We start from the raw sequence: 21,165 nt of genomic DNA, 5'->3' as shown, positions 1-21,165 counted from the left end.
AGTAGGGGGCCAAGGTTTCTGACCTGACAAGGCAGCACATTTCCCTTGCAGCCAGGTGCTCGCATTATAATTGCCTGCAGCTGATGTGTTATTTTTCTCTGACTTGCCCTTCTCAGAAGGTGCAGTGTGGCTTACACCTGGCAGCATCAGGGGTGCCCCGTTCCCTTATGTCTCATTCCACATCCCTGCCATGGCCTTCCCAATCCTGCCTCGGTCTATGCAGCTAAAGTCATTGTCCCCTCCAGTGCTTCCTCCCTCGTTTTCTAGGGGAGATCCCTGTTGTTGATCCACAGGAGGGGATCAGGCTGGGTCCAGGTCTGGCTATGGCTCTTCTAGCAGTGACTCTTGGGGCTCTCAACAGATCCATATGGCCTTGGCCATCTGTGTGTTGGGCATGACTGGCATTTCATCAATGGTCTCAGGAGGCCATTCTGATTTCTGCAGTGTGGGTGGCAAGGAGGAGGGCACTTGAAGGAGTAGGAAGATCTTGGCAGCATCAGCATGCAGAGCAGGCTGTGCAGAGATGCCGGAAGAAGATCCCACGGGCAGTGTGCCTGTGCCAAGCCCCCTTTCCTATTGCTGCTCGGCCCCTTCCTGTCCTGCAGCTGATGTTCATGCTGTTGTGCATCTGAGGAGAGGTGGGACGGAGCCTACCTGAGGCAATGGGTAACAACAAACAAGGTGTCTCTTGACAAAAGAGCCCCATGCTTCCTATCCTCTTAAGAGTGATGTTAAATGGGTCACTACATCAGGGAAGCCCTGCTGTCACAAACTAAGAAGAGTGACATGTGTTACACGCAAGCATTTTGATGACAGGGGAGTGCCAGAAGTGGTGGGCCTGTGTATTTCTTGGAACAGCCATGACATGCTGCAAGTCTTGCCTTTTGAGCTGCTAGCCATCCAGATATGCTGCCACACGACCCTCCCAAAGTGAGAACAGAGCAAAGTGTCACGTGAAAACATGTAAAGAGGCAAAAAGAGAGGCAAGCAAAGACATGCAGGACCATGAACAACATGCCATGAGGAGCAGGGGACGTTTGTCAGGCAGGGAGGCACTGCTACATTGGCCTGAGGCCCCGAAAGAGAGCGCCCTGTCAGACGCCTTTACAGGCAGGGCAGCTTTCAGGGTGACTGTCACTGTAATTTAAAACGTCTGTTCCTGTATCTCCCATCCCCACATCTTCCAGCACATTGAGATGTGGCTCTGCTATGCATCTGCTCCATTTCAAGTCCATCTGCTGTCACCGTTCTGCTGCTAAGGCTAAAAGGAGACCTCAAACCTGAAGAGAAAGAAAGACACGGGGAGAACTGGTGTATGGACTGCAGGGTGCCCCACTCGTGTAGTGAGCTTCTCCCTCCCAAAAGAAATAGCTGCAAGTTGCAAGAGGGAAATTACCATCCTGGTTGAAATGTAGCGGGGCTGTTTTGCACCTCGACCTTCTGCCCCATTGGCCTGTGATAGAGATGCCATGTCAGTTCCTGTTGCAAGTGGTTGCAAGAACGGTTTGGATTCTGCAAGAGCCTTACACTGGAGAAGCCCAACTTTTCTCATCATTCATGGTTTAAGAATCTGCCCGAAGGGTTGTGGCTCCTAGAGCTGGGTTTTATTAGGAGAAACAAACAAACCATCCACCCCTGTCAACTTTCCATGTGAACTCGGATATACAGGATGAGATGGCCCAAAGAAAACCTACAAGATGAGAAGTCCCCCATGTGCTCTGTCCTTGCAGAGGACAGAAAGCCTATCAGGATAGGAAGTCCTTTGTGTCCTGAAGTCCTGAAGATTCCCAGAAGGCAGTCTGTTTCTCACCACCAGAGAGGCAGGGCTGTTTCCATGCATCTGGCTGCACATAGGAATCTTTTCTGGAGTAATTTCCTGCCCGTCCCACCACGCCATGCTCCTGCTTTCATGTGTTTCAGCCTCCCTGCCCTCAGCCCTCCAGGTGTCCCTCCCTTGCTCTCAAGTGCAGAACAATCAATGAAGTCATCGCATTCCTTGCTCACACAGAGACAACTACCCAAAACCAAAAAAAAAAAAAAAGAAAGAAAAGAGTGGCAGCAGGCCTCTCACAAAGCAGCTACCATACATTCCCCTCATGCTGATCGCCTCCCAATGGCCCATCCTTCCTTTCTTAGCTGATTTTGCCTTAGTGCTTTATGCTTCTGAGGGATGCCTGGCCCTTTCTCCACCCATTTGACATTGTTTCCCTTCCCTGGCATCTCTTTTGCATCCCTTGTAGATTCTGATGGGGGAGTCCCTCCGCGTGAGAAGGCTCCTACTTCTGATGTCCCCAAGGAAGTGAACGGAGAGGCTGATGATCATTGGCCACAGCTCTTTCCTGTCTCTGCTTGCTCTCCCACCCAACCACCATAGCTGTAGTGAGCAGCATCAAAGCTGCCACCCTACCCCCGACAAGTTACCATCACCATTAGCAGGAACTGGATGGGGCTGTGCTCCACCAATGCTTTTGGGTTCCAGCTCTGCTCCCTCTGCTGCCTTTCTCAGGAAGCAGGGCAGGGGTAAGGAGCAGGAGGAGTGCAGCTCAGAAGACTTCCTAGATGGTGGCAAGCTGTCCCATCCCACTGCTTGCCAACCCAGCAGCTCCCTGTGCACATGCCTAACCGAGAACAGGCAGGGAGGGAAGGTTTGGGAAGAGCTGCTCTAAGGGCTGCAGAGAGCCCCACTTGTGTAGAGTGTGCTTCAGCCTCCAAAGGATATATCGGTAAGGCTCTTAAGTATGTTTTTATTTGTGCTTTTATTTATTTATTTACTTCTGAGAGGGAAGAAAGTGAAGGGGCAGAAAGGCAGTGGCCCAGGAGCCAAGTGTCACTGCGGCCACATCAGTTAGCCGCAATGGTTTCTTCGATCCAGCTGACATAATTGCAGACCTTGGTGTAGACGCCGGGGTACCCTCTCTGAGCACAACCATATCCCCATGACACAATCCCCTGGAGGGTGCCGTCACACGCAACTGGGCCTCCTGAGTCGCCCTGGAGGGAAAAAGTTAGAAGTGTGAGTTGATTGAAAAGCAGAATCTCATCTTGAATGTCGTGGCCTCTTCCAAAGAACGCAGGGAGTGTTGAGGGAGGTGGAGCAAGCCATGGTATGGGAGCACAGAAAGATACCACCCCTCATCTGCTGCCCCCTCCCACCCCGTCGCAATTGACCGCTACTGCGCCTTGTGCTTGAGCAGGTGTGGCTGCTCCTGCTGGTTTTGCGTGAGGCCCGGCCTGTGTCCAAACCCCACTGGAAGAACACTGTGTGGGAAATGTGCACCTGGAGATGAGGAAGCCTAAGCAACTCTGACCAGCTCTGGCACATGCCGCGGAGCCAGAGGAGCAAAAGTGTCTGAGGCAGATCTCTGCCCAGACATCAGCCCTTACCTGGCAGGAGTCTTTTCCGCCCTCCAGGAATCCTACACACACCATGTTGCTGGTGATTTCACCTGGGTAAGCAGCTCGGCACTGTTGGTCACTCAGGATTGGAGCTTTCAGGCACTGGAGAATCTCAGGGTAATTGTCTGAAAATTAGCAGTGAAATTTAGGTTTCATGTTGGGACTCAGTAGTGCCAGTGAGCAAGAAGCCCTGCAGACGTATGTGCAAGAGCTGTGCAGCAAAGCGGAGGTAAAGTAAAGGCCTGCTTGCATACGGAAATGCAAAGCACACTGTAGACTGGCAGGGCAGTGTGGGGAACGGGGGTTGGAGCAAGAGAAGGTTGCAGAGTAGGCATGAAGTGAGGCTGGTACTGGGTGGCAGAGCGGGAGAAGCGTGACCATGAACTTACAACATACGCTGATACTCACAGCCATTGCTCAGGGTGTTTCCCCACCCTGAAATCAGGCACTCAGCGCCTGTCGTGGCACAGGTGCTGGGCAGAGCTATGGGTTGAACATCGGCACTGTAGGTCACTGGGGATGCCAACTTGATCAGCATAATGTCATTATTAAGGGTAAGTGAACTATATTTAGGATGGCGAACGATTTTTGAAGCACCCCTGACCACTTCGGTGTCTTCCGCCACGTCGATGTTGTACTCTCCCAGCCTCACCTGTAGAGAGCTGTGAAATAAGATGAGTGCAGATTTAGCCCCCAGCACAATGACTTGGTGCCAAGAAGAGGACTAGCAGAAACCTGGAAGGAGATAAGGGGTTGTTGCCCAATGGAAAGGCTTATGTTGTGCCACACGGTTCTGGGAACACTATAATTTCATGACAAAGAGGGACTAGAAAGCTTTGCCAGATGGACAGTGTGTCCAGGGGCGCCCCATCTGTGGCAATAAGGTGAACAGGCAAGGATCACTCCAGGCATCCTCAATATCTGCAGGGCTGAGGGCAGCATCCTTCCCTTTTTGATGTGAACAATGCCTGCCTTGCCAGCTTGTCTTGCCTCGCTGTGCTAGGCAATATAGCTGCAGGATTTGACTAGAATGGAACCAGATATACAAGACAGTCCATACTTACGACTTGTAGCAGTGAGCAGCTGACACGACCCATTGGTTGTTGATGAGGGAACCACCGCAGAAGTGATAGCCAGCATTCAGGGACACTTGGTAGGGCACCGCCTGCGCCGCGCAATTGTAGCCTCCCACAATCTTGTCGTCATCGGCATCCCTCGGGAGAGCAACTGGGGGAAAAAGAATTGTTATTCACTGCCTTGGGTCTGAAGTCCCTTCTCTTACAGCATAGAAGCAGATAAAGGAACTGAAGAGCAGTTAGCAAGGGCCATGGGGTGTTTGAAATGCCAGAAGCCAGTCTTCAGAGCAACTACTGAAATATTCCCTTGATCTCGTCTGGCGTAACTCTGAAGTATGAGTCTTCGACTGTTACCACCCCCTGAGTCAGGAAAAGAACGGAGGAGTCGGAGCTGCTGAAGGACTTCACAAATGAAATGCACGTGAGCTTCCAGTGTATTGCTTGCTTGTCAGTGCTGGCACAAGATGTGGTAGCTGTGGCATGGTGAAAGGCTATGTTGCATGTGCGTGTTTGGTGAGAACTGAATCCAACTGGAATTCTTGGTTTGTTGAGGGAGGACAAGAGGTGAGCAAGAGAGAAGGGAAAGCCCGCAGGTGCAGGTGACTGAGGTCCCTCTCAGATTGCATGCAGGCTCTGTGGAGCCGGAGGCTCATGTTAGAGCAGAATGTAAGAAAACACATTTGTTGGGACCACTAGAACACGGTATGCCCAGGGCCCATCTCTAGCATGGCCCATTCCAGATGGAAAAAAAGCGGAGGAGGGGGAAGCCTTCTGCAGACACGCTGCTGGCCCCCAGCAACTCAGGGTCCTGAGACTGCCAGGTGAGACAGGGTGTGCCTTTGAACCTCATAGCCCTTAGTGACGTTTTCTGTCCCAAATGTGTTGCCTCTCTTTCTGTGGCCGTGTACAACTTCTGCATGTTTTGTACCCCTGTGGAGAGGGGGCCACTGCTTTTCTAAAAGAGGACGAATCATCCTTTGTCTGCTTTCAACCTGCCAAAACTCCTAGCTTTGTATGATACCCTCCCGAGACTCGTGAAGAAAGGGACAAGGAGCAGTCCATCCTTCCCCAGTCTGCCCAGGCCACTCACAAATTTGTCTACCCTGTCATGTGCTCTTTCTTCTGCCCCTTTGGGAACCTGGGAGCGCAAGGCTCTGACATGGGCAGGAATAGGAGGAAAGTGCAGGGATGGGCCCCTGTGGAGAGAGAAAAGCAGGCAGAGAAGACAAGGCAAGAATGAGGTGTAGGGAAAGCTGGAGGATCCAGCACTGTGGAGAACTCACCAACGGCTCCCAGGCAGGACAGAATCAGGAAGACCTTCATGGTGCCTCTGCCACCAAGCTCTGTGAGACTTGCAAGGACTGGCTTCGGCAGTTGCATCGCTTTATAGTCCTGGGGAGTTTTATCTTTCTCTGCCCAGGGTTGCTGCAGCTCTCCCTTTCCCAGGGCCTTGCGTCAATCTGGACAAATTTAGTTCCTTTATCTGGATAGAGTGATGACACAGCTGACTGCAGCACCTGAGCCGGGGGAGTGTATTTCCAGAAAGGCAAGGTGATGTTGCCTATCTCCTGACAGGGCTTCCCTGCACCCAATTCTCCATTCACCAGCCCTTCTCCTTGCTGTTCCTCTTGAGCCACTGGTGTTCCACGGCAGCACCACTGCACTGTGGGGAGAGTTGTTTGCCACTGGAGATGGAGTTTCCTTTTGAAGGAGCCTGACAAACCTTCAGTGGGTCCGTGGCATGTTCAGCAGTCCTGAGCAGAAGAGGGTCATTAGCCTTCACAGAAGGCTTTCTCGTCTTCAAAACTTGGGCAAGGAGAGGGAAGGTGTTCTAATTGAGTCTGAGACACCAAGATGAGATGGGACAGTGAGGAAAGGGGTGAGGACTCCTGTCTGTACTGCTTTGGATAGCAATGCCGTGAAAGACACTATCAGGCAAAAACTGGCTTCCATTTCTAGCTCCAGTGGGGAAAAAATGACTGTTGCAACACAGAGAGGGCACCGTCAGTCCATTTCCCATGTTGGTGTATGTGCTAGCAGTTTGGAGACAGTCCAGGGCTGTGCCTAGGTCAAGAGTGGCTGTGTGCAGTTCCCAATGGGTGACTCTTCTGTCTTGGTGTATTCAGGGCATCTCATACCACTTTCTCCCACCTGCCTACTCTGGTACACTAACTAGGTGTCTTTGGGAGACACCTGCTTGCAGGCAGTTCGTCTTCCTTACACAAATCTTTCCTTCCTCAATCCTGCCATCCTGGCCTGTTTGCTCAGTCATGCCTATGCTCATTCTTTTACACTTCTCAAGCTCGACCAGTCCATTCACAGTCTGCTTGTAGGCCAGTTCTCTCTGATTCTCTGGCACCACTTGCTCCTCCTCATCCATTTCACCATGCCAGATGCTCTGGCTCCCACAGCCAACCTCTTCCTCAGCCTTCTCTGACCACAGTCCCTTACCTGCCTTGTGAGAACCTTGTACTTCTGCCAGGGTCTCCATGGCCTCGTTGTTATTTAGTTAATTTTAGTGTTTTTTTTTAGTGTTAAAGTTAATGGGTTTTTTCCCCATAAAAATCCCATTCCCATGTCTCGCAGCCCTGAGGGAGTGTCTGGGATTGGAGACATTTAAATAGTCCTAGAGCATCCCAGTTTACACAGGCTTGGAGCACACAAACCCTTCTGTGGGAGGTCTTTCTGGCCGCTCTCTAGAGATCCTGTGTTAGCTTTGATAACTGAAAGACTTGTAAATTGGGCCTGGGCACCTGCTGTAAAGGCAAGGGCTGTGAGATGGAATAGCAGTAGTAGGGGGCCAAGGTTTCTGACCTGACAAGGCAGCACATTTCCCTTGCAGCCAGCTGCTCGCATTATAATTGCCTGCAGCTGATGTGTTATTTTTCTCTGACTTGCCCTTCTCAGAAGCTGCAGTGTGGCTTACACCTGGCAGCATCAGGGGTGCCCCGTTCCCTTATGTCCCATTCCACATCCCTGCCATGGCCTTCCCTATCCTGCCTCGGTCTATGCAGCTAAAGTCATTGTCCCCTCCAGTGCTTCCTCCCTCGTTTTCTAGGGGAGATCCCTGTTGTTGATCCACAGGAGGGGATCAGGCTGGGTCCAGGTCTGGCTATGGCTCTTCTAGCAGTGACTCTTGGGGCTCTCAACAGATCCATATGGCCTTGGCCATCTGTGTGTTGGGCATGACTGGCATTTCATCAATGGTCTCAGGAGGCCATTCTGATTTCTGCAGTGTGGGTGGCAAGGAGGAGGGCACTTGAAGCAGTAGGAAGATCTTGGCAGCATCAGCATGCAGAGCAGGCTGTGCAGAGATGCCGGAAGAAGATCCCACGGGCAGTGTGCCTGTGCCAAGCCCCCTTTCCTATTGCTGCTCGGCCCCTTCCTGTCCTGCAGCTGATGTTCATGCTGTTGTGCATCTGAGGAGAGGTGGGACGGAGCCTACCTGAGGCAATGGCTAACAACAAACAAGGTGTCTCTTGACAAAAGAGCCCCATGCTTCCTATCCTCTTAAGAGTGATGTTAAATGGGTCACTACATCAGGGAAGCCCTGCTGTCACAAACTAAGAAGAGTGACGTGTGTTACACGCAAGCATTTTGATGACAGGGGAGTGCCAGAAGTGGTGGGCCTGTGTATTTCTTGGAACAGCCATGACATGCTGCAAGTCTTGCCTTTTGAGCTGCTAGCCATCCATACATGCTGCCACACGACCCTCCCAAAGTGAGAACAGAGCAAAGTGTCACGTGAAAACATGTAAAGAGGCAAAAAGAGAGGCAAGCAAAGATATACAGGACGATGACCGACATGCCATGAGGAGCGGGGGACGTTTGTCAGGCAGGGAGGCACTGCTACATTGGCCTGAGGCCCCGAAAGAGAGCGTCCTATCAGACGCCTTTACAGGCAGGGCAGCTTTCAGGGTGACTGTCACTGTAATTTAAAACGTCTGTTCCTGTATCTCCCATCCCCACATCTTCCAGCACATTGAGATGTGGCTCTGCTATGCATCTGCTCCATTTCAAGTCCATCTGCTGTCACCGTTCTGCTGCTAAGGCTAAAAGGAGACCTCAAACCTGAAGAGAAAGAAAGACACGGGGAGAACTGGTGTATGGACTGCAGGGTGCCCCACTCGTGTAGTGAGCTTCTCCCTCCCAAAAGAAATAGCTGCAAGTTGCAAGAGGGAAATTACCATCCTGGTTGAAATGTAGCGGGGCTGTTTTGCACCTCGACCTTCTGCCCCATTGGCCTGTGATAGAGATGCCATGTCAGTTCCTGTTGCAAGTGGTTGCAAGAACGGTTTGGAGTCTGCAAGAGCCTTACACTGGAGAAGCCCAACTTTTCTCATCATTCATGGTTTAAGAATCTGCCCGAAGGGTTGTGGCTCCTAGAGCTGGGTTTTATTAGGAGAAACAAACAAACCATCCACCCCTGTCAACTTTCCATGTGAAATCGGATATACAGGATGAGGTGGCCCAAAGAAAACCTACAAGATGAGAAGTCCCCCATGTGCTCTGTCCTTGCAGAGGACAGAAAGCCTATCAGGATAGGAAGTCCTTTGTGTCCTGAAGTCCTGAAGATTCCCAGAACGCAGTCTGTTTCTCACCACCAGAGAGGCAGGGCTGTTTCCATGCATCTGGCTGCACATAGGAATCTTTTCTGGGGTAATTTCCTGCCCGTCCCACCACACCATGCTCCTGCTTTCATGTGTTTCAGCCTCCCTGCCCTCAACCCTCCAGGTGTCCCTCCCTTGCTCTCAAGTGCAGAACAATCAATGAAGTGATAGCATTCCTTGCTCACACAGAGACAACTACCCAAAACCAAAAAAAAAAAAAAAAAAAAAAAGAAAGAAAAGAAAAGAGTGGCAGCAGGCCTCTCACAAAGCAGCTACCATACATTCCCCTCATGCTGATCGCCTCCCAATGGCCCATCCTTCCTTTCTTAGCTGATTTTGCCTTAGTGCTTTATGCTTCTGAGGGATGCCTGGCCCTTTCTCCACCCATTTGACATTGTTTCCCTTCCCTGGCATCTCTTTTGCATCCCTTGTAGATTCTGATGGGGGAGTCCCTCCGCGTGAGAAGGCTCCTACTTCTGATGTCCCCAAGGAAGTGAACGGAGAGGCTGACGATCATTGGCCACAGCTCTTTCCTGTCTCTGCTTGCTCTCCCACCCAACCACCATAGCTGTAGTGAGCAGCATCAAAGCTCCCACCCTACCCCCGACAAGTTACCATCACCATTAGCAGGAACTGGATGGGGCTGTGCTCCACCAATGCTTTTGGGTTCCAGCTCTGCTCCCTCTGCTGCCTTTCTCAGGAAGCAGGGCAGGGGTAAGGAGCAGGAGGAGTGCAGCTCAGAAGACTTCCTAGATGGTGGCAAGCTGTCCCGTCCCACTGCTTGCCAACCCAGCAGCTCCCTGTGCACATGCCTAACCGAGAACAGGCAGGGAGGGAAGGTTTGGGAAGAGTTGCTCTAAGGGCTGCAGGGAGCCCCAGTCGTGTAGAGTGTGCTTCAGCCTCCAAAGGATATATCGGTAAGGCTCTTAAGTATGTTTTTATTTGTGCTTTTATTTATTTATTTACTTCTGAGAGGGAAGAAAGTGAAGGGGCAGAAAGGCAGTGGCCCAGGAGCCAAGTGTCACTGCGGCCACATCAGTTAGCCGCAATGGTTTCTTCGATCCAGCTGACATAATTGCAGACCTTGGTGTAGACGCCGGGGTACCCTCTCTGAGCACAACCATATCCCCATGACACAATCCCCTGGAGGGTGCCGTCACACGCAACTGGGCCTCCTGAGTCGCCCTGGAGGGAAAAAGTTAGAAGTGTGAGTTGATTGAAAAGCAGAATCTCATCTTGAATGTCGTGGCCTCTTCCAAAGAACGCAGGGAGTGTTGAGGGAGGTGGAGCAAGCCATGGTATGGGAGCACAGAAAGATACCACCCCTCATCTGCTGCCCCCTCCCACCCCGTCGCAATTGACCGCTACTGCGCCTTGTGCTTGAGCAGGTTGTGGCTGCTCCTGCTGGTTTTGCGTGAGGCCCGGCCTGTGTCCAAACCCCACTGGAAGAACACTGTGTGGGAAATGTGCACCTGGAGATGAGGAAGCCTAAGCAACTCTGACCAGCTCTGGCACATGCCGCGGAGCCAGAGGAGCAAAAGTGTCTGAGGCAGATCTCTGCCCAGACATCAGCCCCTTACCTGGCAGGAGTCTTTTCCGCCCTCCAGGAATCCTACACACACCATGTTGCTGGTGATTTCACCTGGGTAAGCAGCTCGGCACTGTTGGTCACTCAGGATTGGAGCTTTCAGGCACTGGAGAATCTCAGGGTAATTGTCTGAAAATTAGCAGTGAAATTTAGGTTTCATGTTGGGACTCAGTAGTGCCAGTGAGCAAGAAGCCCCTGCAGACGTATGTGCAAGAGCTGTGCAGCAAAGCGGAGGTAAAGTAAAGGCCTGCTTGCATACGGAAATGCAAAGCACACTGTAGACTGGCAGGGCAGTGTGGGGAACGGGGGTTAGAGCAAGAGAAGGTTGCAGAGTAGGCATGAAGTGAGGCTGGTACTGGGTGGCAGAGCAGGAGAAGCGTGACCATGAACTTACAACATACACTGATACTCACAGCCATTGCTCAGGGTGTTTCCCCACCCTGAAATCAGGCACTCAGCGCCTGTCGTGGCACAGGTGCTGGGCAGAGAGCTATGGGTTGAACATCGGCACTGTAGGTCACTGGGGATGCCAACTTGATCAGCATAATGTCATTATTAAGGGTAAGTGAACTATATTAAGGATGGCGAACGATTTTTGAAGCACCCCTGACCACTTCGGTGTCTTCCGCCACGTCGATGTTGTACTCTCCCAGCCTCACCTGTAGAGAGCTGTGAAATAAGATGAGTGCAGATTTAGCCCCCAGCACAATGACTTGGTGCCAAGAAGAGGACTAGCAGAAACCTGGAAGGAGATAAGGGGTTGTTGCCCAATGGAAAGGCTTATGGTGTGCCACACGGTTCTGGGAACACTATAATTTCATGACAAAGAGGGACTAGAAAGCTTTGCCAGATGGACAGTGCGTCCAGGGGCGCCCCATCTGTGGCAATAAGGTGAACAGGCAAGGATCACTCCAGCATCCTCAATATCTGCAGGGCTGAGGGCAGCATCCTTCCCTTTTTGATGTGAACAATGCCTGCCTTGCCAGCTTGTCTTGCCTCGCTGTGCTAGGCAATATAGCTGCAGGATTTGACTAGAATGGAACCAGATATACAAGACAGTCCATACTTACGACTTGTAGCAGTGAGCAGCTGAGACGACCCATTGGTTGTTGATGAGGGAACCACCGCAGAAGTGATAGCCAGCATTCAGGGACACTTGGTAGGGCACCGCCTGCGCCGCGCAATTGTAGCCTCCCACAATCTTGTCGTCATCGGCATCCCTCGGGAGAGCAACTGGGGGAAAAAGAATTGTTATTCACTGCCTTGGGTCTGAAGTCCCTTCTCTTACAGCATAGAAGCAGATAAAGGAACTGAAGAGCAGTTAGCAAGGGCCATGGGGTGTTTGAAATGCCAGAAGCCAGTCTTCAGAGCAACTACTGAAATATTCCCTTGATCTCGTCTGGCGTAACTCTGAAGTATGAGTCTTCGACTGTTACCACCCCCTGAGTCAGGAAAAGAACGGAGGAGTCGGAGCTGCTGAAGGACTTCACAAATGAAATGCACGTGAGCTTCCAGTGTATTGCTTGCATGTCACTGCTGGCACAAGATGTGGCAGCTGTGGCATGGTGAAAGGCTATGTTGCATGTGCGTGTTTGGTGAGAACTGAATCCAACTGGAATTCTTGGTTTGTTGAGGGAGGACAAGAGGTGAGCAAGAGAGAAGGGAAAGCCCGCAGGTGCAGGTGACTGAGGTCCCTCTCAGATTGCATGCAGGCTCTGTGGAGCCGGAGGCTCATGTTAGAGCAGAATGTAAGAAAACACATTTGTTGGGACCACTAGAACACGGTATGCCCAGGGCCCATCTCTAGCATGGCCCATTCCAGATGGAAAAAAAGCGGAGGAGGGGGAAGCCTTCTGCAGACACGCTGTTGGCCTCCAGCAACTCAGGGTCCTGAGACTGCCAGGTGAGACAGGGTGTGCCTTTGAACCTCATAGCCCTTAGTGAAGTTTTCTGTCCCAAATGTGTTGCCTCTCTTTCTGTGGCCATGTACAACTTCTGCATGTTTTGTACCCCTGTGGAGAGGGGGCCACCGCTTTTCTAAAAGAGGACGAATCATCCTTTGTCTGCTTTTAACCTGCCAAAACTCCTAGCTTTGTATGATACCCTCCCGAGACTCGTGAAGAAAGGGACAAGGAGCAGTCCATCCTTCCCCAGTCTGCCCAGGCCACTCACAAATTTGTCTGCCCTGTCATGTGCTCTTTCTTCTGCCCCTTTGGGAACCTGGGAGCGCAAGGCTCTGACATGGGCAGGAATAGGAGGAAAGTGCAGGGATGGGCCCCTGTGGAGAGAGAAAAGCAGGCAGAGAAGACAAGGCAAGAATGAGGTGTAGGGAAAGCTGGAGGATCCAGCACTTTGGAGAACTCACCAACGGCTCCCAGGCAGGACAGAATCAGGAAGACCTTCATGGTGCCTCTGCCACCAAGCTCTGTGACACGTGCAAGGACTGGCTTCGGCAGTTGCATCGCTTTATAGTCCTGGGGAGTTTTATCTTTCTCTGCCCAGGGTCGCTGCAGCTCTCCCTTTCCCAGGGTCTTGCGTCAATCTGGACAAATTTAGTTCCTTTATCTGGATAGAGTGATGACACAGCTGACTGCAGCACCTGAGCCGGGGGAGTGTATTTCCAGAAAGGCAAGGTGATGTTGCCTGTCTCCTGACAGGGCTTCCCTGCACCCAATTCTCCATTCACCAGCCCTTCTCCTTGCTGTTCCTCTTGAGCCACTGGTGTTCCACGGCAGCACCACCGCACTGTGGGGAGAGTTGTTTGCCACTGGAGATGGAGTTTCCTTTTGAAGGAGCCTGACAAACCTTCAGTGGGTCCGTGGCATGTTCAGCAGTCCTGAGCAGAAGAGGGTCATTAGCCTTCACAGAAGGCTTTCTCGTCTTCAAAACTTGGGCAAGGAGAGGGAAGGTGTTCTAATTGAGTCTGAGACACCAAGATGAGATGGGACAGTGAGGAAAGGGGTGAGGACTCCTGTCTGTACTGCTTTGGATAGCAATGCCGTGAAAGACACTATCAGGCAAAAACTGGCTTCCATTTCTAGCTCCAGTGGGGAAAAAATGACTGTTGCAACACAGAGAGGGCACCGTCAGTCCATTTCCCATGTTGGTGTATGTGCTAGCAGTTTGGAGACAGTCCAGGGCTGTGCCTAGGTCAAGAGTGGCTGTGTGCAGTTCCCAATGGGTGACTCTTCTGTCTTGGTGTATTCAGGGCATCTCATACCACTTTTTCCCACCTGCCTACTCTGGTACACTAACTAGGTGTCTTTGGGAGACACCTGCTTGCAGGCAGTTCGTCTTCCTTACACAAATCTTTCCTTCCTCAATCCTGCCATCCTGGCCTGTTTGCTCAGTCATGCCTATGCTCATTCTTTCACACTTCTCAAGCTCGACCAGTCCATTCACAGTCTGCTTGTAGGCCAGTTTTCTCTGATTCTCTGGCACCGCTTGCTCCTCCTCATCCATTTCACCATGCCAGATGCTCTGGCTCCCACAGCCAACCTCTTCCTCAGCCTTCTCTGACCACAGTCCCTTACCTGCCTTGTGAGAACCTTGCACTTCTGCCAGGGTCTCCATGGCCTCATTGTTATTTAGTTAATTTTAGTGTTTTTTTTAGTGTTAAAGTTAATGGGTTTTTTTCCCCATAAAAATCCCATTCCCATGTCTCGCAGCCCTGAGGGAGTGTCTGGGATTGGAGACATTTAAATAGTCCTAGAGCATCCCAGTTTACACAGGCTTGGAGCACACAGACCCTTCTGTGGGAGGTCTTTCTGGCCGCTCTCTAGAGATCCTGTGTTAGCTTTGATAACTGAAAGACTTGTAAATTGGGCCTGGGCACCTGCTGTAAAGGCAAGGGCTGTGAGATGGAATGGCAGTAGTAGGGGGCCAAGGTTTCTGACCTGACAAGGCAGCACATTTCCCTTGCAGCCAGCTGCTCGCATTATAATTGCCTGCAGCTGATGTGTTATTTTTCTCTGACTTGCCCTTCTCAGAAGGTGCAGTGTGGCTTACACCTGGCAGCATCAGGGGTGCCCCGTTCCCTTATGTCTCATTCCACATCCCTGCCATGGCCTTCCCTCGGTCTATGCAGCTAAAGTCATTGTCCCCTCCAGTGCTTCCTCCCTCGTTTTCTAGGGGAGATCCCTGTTGTTGATCCACAGGAGGGGATCAGGCTGGGTCCAGGTCTGGCTATGGCTCTTCTAGCAGTGACTCTTGGGGCTCTCAACAGAGCCATATGGCCTTGGCCATCTGTGTGGTGGCATGACTGGCATTTCATCAATGGTCTCAGGAGGCCATTCTGATTTCTGCAGTGTGGGTGGCAAGGAGGAGAGCACTTGAAGCAGTAGGAAGATCTTGGCAGCATCAGCATGCAGAGCAGGCTGTGCAGAGATGCCGGAAGAAGATCCCACGGGCAGTGTGCCTGTGCCAAGCCCCCTTTCCTATTGCTGCTCAGCCCCTTCCTGTCCTGCAGCTGATGTTCATGCTGTTGTGCATCTGAGGAGAGGTGGGACGGAGCCTACCTGAGGCAATGGCTAACAACAAACAAGGTGTCTCTTGACAAAAGAGCCCCATGCTTCCTATCCTCTTAAGAGTGATGTTAAATGGGTCATTACATCAGGGAAGCCCTGCTGTCACAAACTAAGAAGAGTGACGTGCGTTACACGCAAGCATTTTGATGACAGGGGAGTGCCAGAAGTGGTGGGCCTGTGTATTTCTTGGAACAGCCATGACATGCTGCAAGTCTTGCCTTTTGAGCTGTTAGCCATCCAGATATGCTGCCACACGACCCTCCCAAAGTGAGAACAGAGCAAAGTGTCAAGTGAAAACATGTAAAGAGGCAAAAAGAGAGGCAAGCAAAGACATGCAGGACCATGACCAACATGCCATGAGGAGCGGGGGACGTTTGTCAGGCAGGGAGGCACTGCTACATTGGCCTGAGGCCCCGAAAGAGAGCGTCCTATCAGACGCCTTTACAGGCAGGGCAGCTTTCAGGGTGACTGTCACTGTAATTTAAAACGTCTGTTCCTGTATCTCCCATCCCCACATCTTCCAGCACATTGAGATGTGGCTCTGCTATGCATCTGCTCCATTTCAAGTCCATCTGCTGTCACCGTTCTGCTGCTAAGGCTAAAAGGAGACCTCAAACCTGAAGAGAAAGAAAGACACGGGGAGAACTGGTGTATGGACTGCAGGGTGCCCCACTCGTGTAGTGAGCTTCTCCCTCCCAAAAGAAATAGCTGCAAGTTGCAAGAGGGAAATTACCATCCTGGTTGAAATGTAGCGGGGCTGTTTTGCACCTCGACCTTCTGCCCCATTGGCCTGTGATAGAGATGCCATGTCAGTTCCTGTTGCAAGTGGTTGCAAGAACGGTTTGGAGTCTGCAAGAGCCTTACACTGAAGAAGCCCAACTTTTCTCATCATTCATGGTTTAAGAATCTGCCCGAAGGGCTGTGGCTCCTAGAGCTGGGTTTTATTAGGAGAAACAGAAAAACCATCCACCCCTGTCAACTTTCCATGTGAAATCGGATATACAGGATGAGGTGGCCCAAAGAAAACCTACAAGATGAGAAGTCCCCCATGTGCTCTGTCCTTGCAGAGGACAGAAAGCCTATCAGGATAGGAAGTCCTTTGTGTCCTGAAGTCCTGAAGATTCCCAGAACGCAGTCTGTTTCTCACCACCAGAGAGGCAGGGCTGTTTCCATGCATCTGGCTGCACATAGGAATCTTTTCTGGGGTAATTTCCTGCCCGTCCCACCACACCATGCTCCTGCTTTCATGTGTTTCAGCCTCCCTGCCCTCAGCCCTCCAGGTGTCCCTCCCTTGCTCTCAAGTGCAGAACAATCAATGAAGTCATCGCATTCCTTGCTCACACAGAGACAACTACCCAAAACCAAAAAAAAAAAAAAAAAAGAAAGAAAAGAAAAGAGTGGCAGCAGGCCTCTCACAAAGCAGCTACCATACATTCCCCTCATGCTGATCGCCTCCCAATGGCCCATCCTTCCTTTCTTAGCTGATTTTGCCTTAGTGCTTTATGCTTCTGAGGGATGCCTGGCCCTTTCTCCACCCATTTGACATTGTTTCCCTTCCCTGGCATCTCTTTTGCATCCCTTGTAGATTCTGATGGGGGAGTCCCTCCGCGTGAGAAGGCTCCTACTTCTGATGTCCCCAAGGAAGTGAACGGAGAGGCTGACGATCATTGGCCACAGCTCTTTCCTGTCTCTGCTTGCTCTCCCACCCAACCACCATAGCTGTAGTGAGCAGCATCAAAGCTCCCACCCTACCCCCGACAAGTTACCATCACCATTAGCAGGAACTGGATGGGGCTGTGCTCCACCAATGCTTTTGGGTTCCAGCTCTGCTCCCTCTGCTGCCTTTCTCAGGAAGCAGGGCAGGGGTAAGGAGCAGGAGGAGTGCAGCTCAGAAGACTTCCTAGATGGTGGCAAGCTGTCCCGTCCCACTGCTTGCCAACCCAGCAGCTCCCTGTGCACATGCCTAACCGAGAACAGGCAGGGAGGGAAGGTTTGGGAAGAGTTGCTCTAAGGGCTGCAGGGAGCCCCAGTCGTGTAGAGTGTGCTTCAGCCTCCAAAGGATATATCGGTAAGGCTCTTAAGTATGTTTTTATTTGTGCTTTTATTTATTTATTTACTTCTGAGAGGGAAGAAAGTGAAGGGGCAGAAAGGCAGTGGCCCAGGAGCCAAGTGTCACTGCGGCCACATCAGTTAGCCGCAATGGTTTCTTCGATCCAGCTGACATAATTGCAGACCTTGGTGTAGACGCCGGGGTACCCTCTCTGAGCACAACCATATCCCCATGACACAATCCCCTGGAGGGTGCCGTCACACGCAACTGGGCCTCCTGAGTCGCCCTGGAGGGAAAAAGTTAGAAGTGTGAGTTGATTGAAAAGCAGAATCTCATCTTGAATGTCGTGGCCTCTTCCAAAGAACGCAGGGAGTGTTGAGGGAGGTGGAGCAAGCCATGGTATGGGAGCACAGAAAGATACCACCCCTCATCTGCTGCCCCCTCCCACCCCGTCGCAATTGACCGCTACTGCGCCTTGTGCTTGAGCAGGTGTGGCTGCTCCTGCTGGTTTTGCGTGAGGCCCGGCCTGTGTCCAAACCCCACTGGAAGAACACTGTGTGGGAAATGTGCACCTGGAGATGAGGAAGCCTAAGCAACTCTGACCAGCTCTGGCACATGCCGCGGAGCCAGAGGAGCAAAAGTGTCTGAGGCAGATCTCTGCCCAGACATCAGCCCTTACCTGGCAGGAGTCTTTTCCGCCCTCCAGGAATCCTACACACACCATGTTGCTGGTGATTTCACCTGGGTAAGCAGCTCGGCACTGTTGGTCACTCAGGATTGGAGCTTTCAGGCACTGGAGAATCTCAGGGTAATTGTCTGAAAATTAGCAGTGAAATTTAGGTTTCATGTTGGGACTCAGTAGTGCCAGTGAGCAAGAAGCCCTGCAGACGTATGTGCAAGAGCTGTGCAGCAAAGCGGAGGTAAAGTAAAGGCCTGCTTGCATACGGAAATGCAAAGCACACTGTAGACTGGCAGGGCAGTGTGGGGAACGGGGGTTAGAGCAAGAGAAGGTTGCAGAGTAGGCATGAAGTGAGGCTGGTACTGGGTGGCAGAGCGGGAGAAGCGTGACCATGAACTTACAACATACACTGATACTCACAGCCATTGCTCAGGGTGTTTCCCCACCCTGAAATCAGGCACTCAGCGCCTGTCGTGGCACAGGTGCTGGGCAGAGCTATGGGTTGAACATCGGCACTGTAGGTCACTGGGGATGCCAACTTGATCAGCATAATGTCATTATTAAGGGTAAGTGAACTATATTTAGGATGGCGAACGATTTTTGAAGCACCCCTGACCACTTCGGTGTCTTCCGCCACGTCGATGTTGTACTCTCCCAGCCTCACCTGTAGAGAGCTGTGAAATAAGATGAGTGCAGATTTAGCCCCCAGCACAATGACTTGGTGCCAAGAAGAGGACTAGCAGAAACCTGGAAGGAGATAAGGGGTTGTTGCCCAATGGAAAGGCTTATGGTGTGCCACACGGTTCTGGGAACACTATAATTTCATGACAAAGAGGGACTAGAAAGCTTTGCCAGATGGACAGTGCGTCCAGGGGCGCCCCATCTGTGGCAATAAGGTGAACAGGCAAGGATCACTCCAGGCATCCTCAATATCTGCAGGGCTGAGGGCAGCATCCTTCCCTTTTTGATGTGAACAATGCCTGCCTTGCCAGCTTGTCTTGCCTCGCTGTGCTAGGCAATATAGCTGCAGGATTTGACTAGAATGGAACCAGATATACAAGACAGTCCATACTTACGACTTGTAGCAGTGAGCAGCTGACACGACCCATTGGTTGTTGATGAGGGAACCACCGCAGAAGTGATAGCCAGCATTCAGGGACACTTGGTAGGGCACCGCCTGCGCCGCGCAATTGTAGCCTCCCACAATCTTGTCGTCATCGGCATCCCTCGGGAGAGCAACTGGGGGAAAAAGAATTGTTATTCACTGCCTTGGGTCTGAAGTCCCTTCTCTTACAGCATAGAAGCAGATAAAGGAACTGAAGAGCAGTTAGCAAGGGCCATGGGGTGTTTGAAATGCCAGAAGCCAGTCTTCAGAGCAACTACTGAAATATTCCCTTGATCTCGTCTGGCGTAACTCTGAAGTATGAGTCTTCGACTGTTACCACCCCCTGAGTCAGGAAAAGAACGGAGGAGTCGGAGCTGCTGAAGGACTTCACAAATGAAATGCACGTGAGCTTCCAGTGTATTGCTTGCATGTCACTGCTGGCACAAGATGTGGCAGCTGTGGCATGGTGAAAGGCTATGTTGCATGTGCGTGTTTGGTGAGAACTGAATCCAACTGGAATTCTTGGTTTGTTGAGGGAGGACAAGAGGTGAGCAAGAGAGAAGGGAAAGCCCGCAGGTGCAGGTGACTGAGGTCCCTCTCAGATTGCATGCAGGCTCTGTGGAGCCGGAGGCTCATGTTAGAGCAGAATGTAAGAAAACACATTTGTTGGGACCACTAGAACACGGTATGCCCAGGGCCCATCTCTAGCATGGCCCATTCCAGATGGAAAAAAAGCGGAGGAGGGGGAAGCCTTCTGCAGACACGCTGTTGGCCTCCAGCAACTCAGGGTCCTGAGACTGCCAGGTGAGACAGGGTGTGCCTTTGAACCTCATAGCCCTTAGTGAAGTTTTCTGTCCCAAATGTGTTGCCTCTCTTTCTGTGGCCGTGTACAACTTCTGCATGTTTTGTACCCCTGTGGAGAGGGGGCCACCGCTTTTCTAAAAGAGGACGAATCATCCTTTGTCTGCTTTTAACCTGCCAGAACTCCTAGCTTTGTATGATACCCTCCCGAGACTCGTGAAGAAAGGGACAAGGAGCAGTCCATCCTTCCCCAGTCTGCCCAGGCCACTCACAAATTTGTCTGCCCTGTCATGTGCTCTTTCTTCTGCCCCTCTGGGAACCTGGGAGCGCAAGGCTCTGACATGGGCAGGAATAGGAGGAAAGTGCAGGGATGGGCCCCTGTGGAGAGAGAAAAGCAGGCAGAGAAGACAAGGGAAGAATGAGGTGTAGGGAAAGCTGGAGGATCCAGCACTTTGGAGAACTCACCAACGGCTCCCAGGCAGGACAGAATCAGGAAGACCTTCATGGTGCCTCTGCCACCAAGCTCTGTGACACGTGCAAGGACTGGCTTCGGCAGTTGCATCGCTTTATAGTCCTGGGGAGTTTTATCTTTTTCTGCCCAGGGTCGCTGCAGCTCTCCCTTTCCCAGGGTCTTGCGTCAATCTGGACAAATTTAGTTCCTTTATCTGGATAGAGTGATGACACAGCTGACTGCAGCACCTGAGCCGGGGGAGTGTATTTCCAGAAAGGCAAGGTGATGTTGCCTGTCTCCTGACAGGGCTTCCCTGCACCCAATTCTCCATTCACCAGCCCTTCTCCTTGCTGTTCCTCTTGAGCCGCTGGTGTTCCACGGCAGCACCACCGCACTGTGGGGAGAGTTGTTTGCCACTGGAGATGGAGTTTCCTTTTGAAGGAGCCTGACAAACCTTCAGTGGGTCCGTGGCATGTTCAGCAGTCCTGAGCAGAAGAGGGTCATTAGCCTTCACAGAAGGCTTTCTCGTCTTCAAAACTTGGGCAAGGAGAGGGAAGGTGTTCTAATTGAGTCTGAGACACCAAGATGAGATGGGACAGTGAGGAAAGGGGTGAGGACTCCTGTCTGTACTGCTTTGGATAGCAATGCCGTGAAAGACACTATCAGGCAAAAACTGGCTTCCATTTCTAGCTCCAGTGGGGAAAAAATGACTGTTGCAACACAGAGAGGGCACCGTCAGTCCATTTCCCATGTTGGTGTATGTGCTAGCAGTTTGGAGACAGTCCAGGGCTGTGCCTAGGTCAAGAGTGGCTGTGTGCAGTTCCCAATGGGTGACTCTTCTGTCTTGGTGTATTCAGGGCATCTCATACCACTTTCTCCCACC

The 21,165-nt window shown here is 51.6% G+C and overlaps 2 protein-coding genes, 1 pseudogene and 1 gene segment (V, D, J or C); all 4 read right to left on the bottom strand.

The window, feature by feature from the left end:
* LOC104578687 (T-cell receptor beta-2 chain C region-like) overlaps positions 1–21,165 on the bottom strand; it is a 73,874-nt gene that overhangs the window by 35,946 nt on the left and 16,763 nt on the right.
* On the bottom strand, positions 2,842–5,795 carry LOC148593364 (trypsin II-P29-like). Of its 2 annotated transcripts, none has more exons than XM_088531341.1 (5): positions 5,756–5,795; positions 4,392–4,623; positions 3,805–4,058; positions 3,385–3,521; positions 2,842–2,991 (listed from the first exon to the last, which is right to left on the bottom strand). In XM_088531341.1, the coding sequence occupies exons 3-5, from the start codon at positions 3,932–3,934 to the stop codon at positions 2,842–2,844; spliced, it is 417 nt and encodes a 138-aa protein (XP_088387467.1). In that variant the 5' UTR covers positions 3,935–4,058; positions 4,392–4,623; positions 5,756–5,795. The 2 variants fall into 2 exon arrangements, with proteins under 2 accessions (XP_088387467.1, XP_088387468.1); XM_088531342.1 differs by having other exon boundaries at positions 4,461–4,623.
* Positions 10,118–13,075, bottom strand: LOC148593363 (trypsin II-P29-like; annotated as a pseudogene).
* On the bottom strand, positions 17,383–20,336 carry LOC104579168 (trypsin II-P29). Of its 2 annotated transcripts, none has more exons than XM_088531339.1 (5): positions 20,297–20,336; positions 18,933–19,164; positions 18,346–18,599; positions 17,926–18,062; positions 17,383–17,532 (listed from the first exon to the last, which is right to left on the bottom strand). In XM_088531339.1, exons 3-5 carry the CDS (start codon positions 18,473–18,475, stop codon positions 17,383–17,385), a joined length of 417 nt encoding a protein of 138 aa, XP_088387465.1. In that variant the 5' UTR covers positions 18,476–18,599; positions 18,933–19,164; positions 20,297–20,336. The 2 variants fall into 2 exon arrangements, with proteins under 2 accessions (XP_088387465.1, XP_088387466.1); XM_088531340.1 differs by having other exon boundaries at positions 19,002–19,164.

Source organism: Tinamus guttatus, unplaced genomic scaffold (assembly GCF_059628265.1).
Source record: "Tinamus guttatus ecotype Peru unplaced genomic scaffold, ASM5962826v1 Tinamus_guttatus_pri_ptg000408l, whole genome shotgun sequence".
In the NCBI taxonomy this organism is placed as follows: Eukaryota; Metazoa; Chordata; class Aves; order Tinamiformes; family Tinamidae; genus Tinamus; species Tinamus guttatus.
This window is presented reverse-complemented; position numbering and strand designations above follow the sequence as displayed.

Excerpts from the sequence above, each read along its gene's own strand:
- LOC104579168 (XM_088531340.1), bottom strand. The coding sequence starts at position 20,336 with ATGAAGGTCTTCCTGATTCTGTCCTGCCTGGGAGCCGTTG. Across the intron at positions 18,600-19,001 it reads GCTGCTCACTGCTACAAGTC|CTCTCTACAGGTGAGGCTGG; the intron begins GTAAGTATGGAC and ends CTTATTTCACAG. Across the intron at positions 18,063-18,345 it reads AAACACCCTGAGCAATGGCT|ACAATTACCCTGAGATTCTC; the intron begins GTGAGTATCAGT and ends GCTAATTTTCAG.
- LOC148593364 (XM_088531342.1), bottom strand. The coding sequence starts at position 5,795 with ATGAAGGTCTTCCTGATTCTGTCCTGCCTGGGAGCCGTTG. Across the intron at positions 4,624-5,755 it reads GTCCTGCCTGGGAGCCGTTG|TTGCTCTCCCGAGGGATGCC; the intron begins GTGAGTTCTCCA and ends TTTTTCCCCCAG. Across the intron at positions 4,059-4,460 it reads GCTGCTCACTGCTACAAGTC|CTCTCTACAGGTGAGGCTGG; the intron begins GTAAGTATGGAC and ends CTTATTTCACAG.